The sequence below is a fragment of the Daktulosphaira vitifoliae genome, unplaced genomic scaffold (assembly GCF_025091365.1).
Source record: "Daktulosphaira vitifoliae isolate Bord-2020 unplaced genomic scaffold, ASM2509136v1 Scaffold_4, whole genome shotgun sequence".
Lineage (NCBI taxonomy): Eukaryota > Metazoa > Arthropoda > Insecta > Hemiptera > Phylloxeridae > Daktulosphaira > Daktulosphaira vitifoliae.
This window is the reverse complement of record NW_026099575.1, coordinates 6965566-6966869: the sequence shown is the minus strand read 5'-3', so window position 1 is coordinate 6966869 and position 1304 is coordinate 6965566. Positions and strand designations below refer to the sequence as shown.

The window sequence follows — 1304 nt, the reverse complement described above, 5'->3', positions numbered from 1 at the left end:
CCCTTAATCACGTAGGTAGTTACAAACCAGACTTGAATATTAAAACAAAGGTTGTGTTTACATATTTTTTCTCGCATCATTTTAAATATTGTTTGTAACGGAAGTAATGGGAATTATAGCTGTATTTGTTCTTGTTTATTCTATATGAAAATCATCAGAAACGTGCTTTAGATGTTGAAGCACAGCTAAAATATATTTTTTATTCCTTTTAATTTATTGTGTTATTGATTTCAAAATTGTATTGTCAAATCTCACTCGTGCCTCGATATTTAAAGGAAGTGGCTAAAAATACCTATATTTCCTCCTATATAGATTTATTTAGACTTTTAGTACATATTGTTTTGAGTGCAATAGGATGTGAACCGGAAACTAGCTGTTGTAAAGATGAGATGTCAAATGATTTCTCGGGAAGGTTAGACCAGCTGTATGAAGTGGAGTATTGCAACAGCCCTTATACTATACCCTTAATGCTTTTGATTAATACCAACATGCTGGTGTTCTTATTTTACATCCGTAGCCAAATGTTTTAAATGTTCTTTACTTGCAGGTGTAACCATGGGTCCTGAAATCCAACACAAACACGATAGGAAACTATCTGAGAGGAAGAACAAAGTGAGACCACTAAAGATAACTGCAGTTGGTGATGGTATGGTTGGTAAAACATGTATGCTCATCACCTACACAACCAAACAGTTTCCCACAGAATATGTTCCTACTGTGTAAGCTTTTAAATTAAATTTTATAAAATATCATAATTATAAAACTATATTTACTGAAATTAATTGTGTTTATGTATATTTAATATAATATTTCGTTTGTTACTTAAGAAGATTAAGTAGTTAAATTAATGATTTTTCTTATCACATAATTAATAATTTTAAATTTTAGACAATTACGGTGTAAAAATATCCTAGCATCATACTGATTGATGAATTCACTTACTATTTTTTTTCTTCATTTAAGTTGTTAAGCTAAAGTTAACCTTTTTTTAGAACAATACATTTTTGTATTTCTATTAATTTAATTTAATTTTTACATTCAACATCTGTGTAATCATATATGCGAATGAGTATTGTCGAATTGCACACCCACGAAATTACACAAGATAAAAAGTAATTAAAAACAGTGTATAAAATTCTCGCATTTATTCCTCATAAGAGTTATGATGTTTTTTAATCATTTTTTATTCTTCAAACAACGACAGTAAATTTTGATGAACAATGTGGCTGTTATGGTTTTACATTATTACACACGTTGACATACTATAAAACCGGTTTACTGCCTAAGAGAGCACGTGTGTGTAT

At 29.3% G+C, this 1304-nt stretch overlaps 1 protein-coding gene across 1 annotated transcript in view; it reads left to right on the top strand.

The window, feature by feature from the left end:
• The first annotated feature begins 310 nt into the window (after positions 1-310).
• Positions 311-1304, top strand: part of LOC126906358 (ras-like GTP-binding protein RhoL) — a 6719-nt gene continuing 5725 nt past the window's right edge. The window contains exon 1 of the mRNA XM_050686934.1: positions 311-719. Within this exon, the coding sequence (XP_050542891.1) occupies positions 556-719 (164 nt within the window). The 5' untranslated portion in view covers positions 311-555. The remainder of the gene's footprint in view (positions 720-1304) is intronic.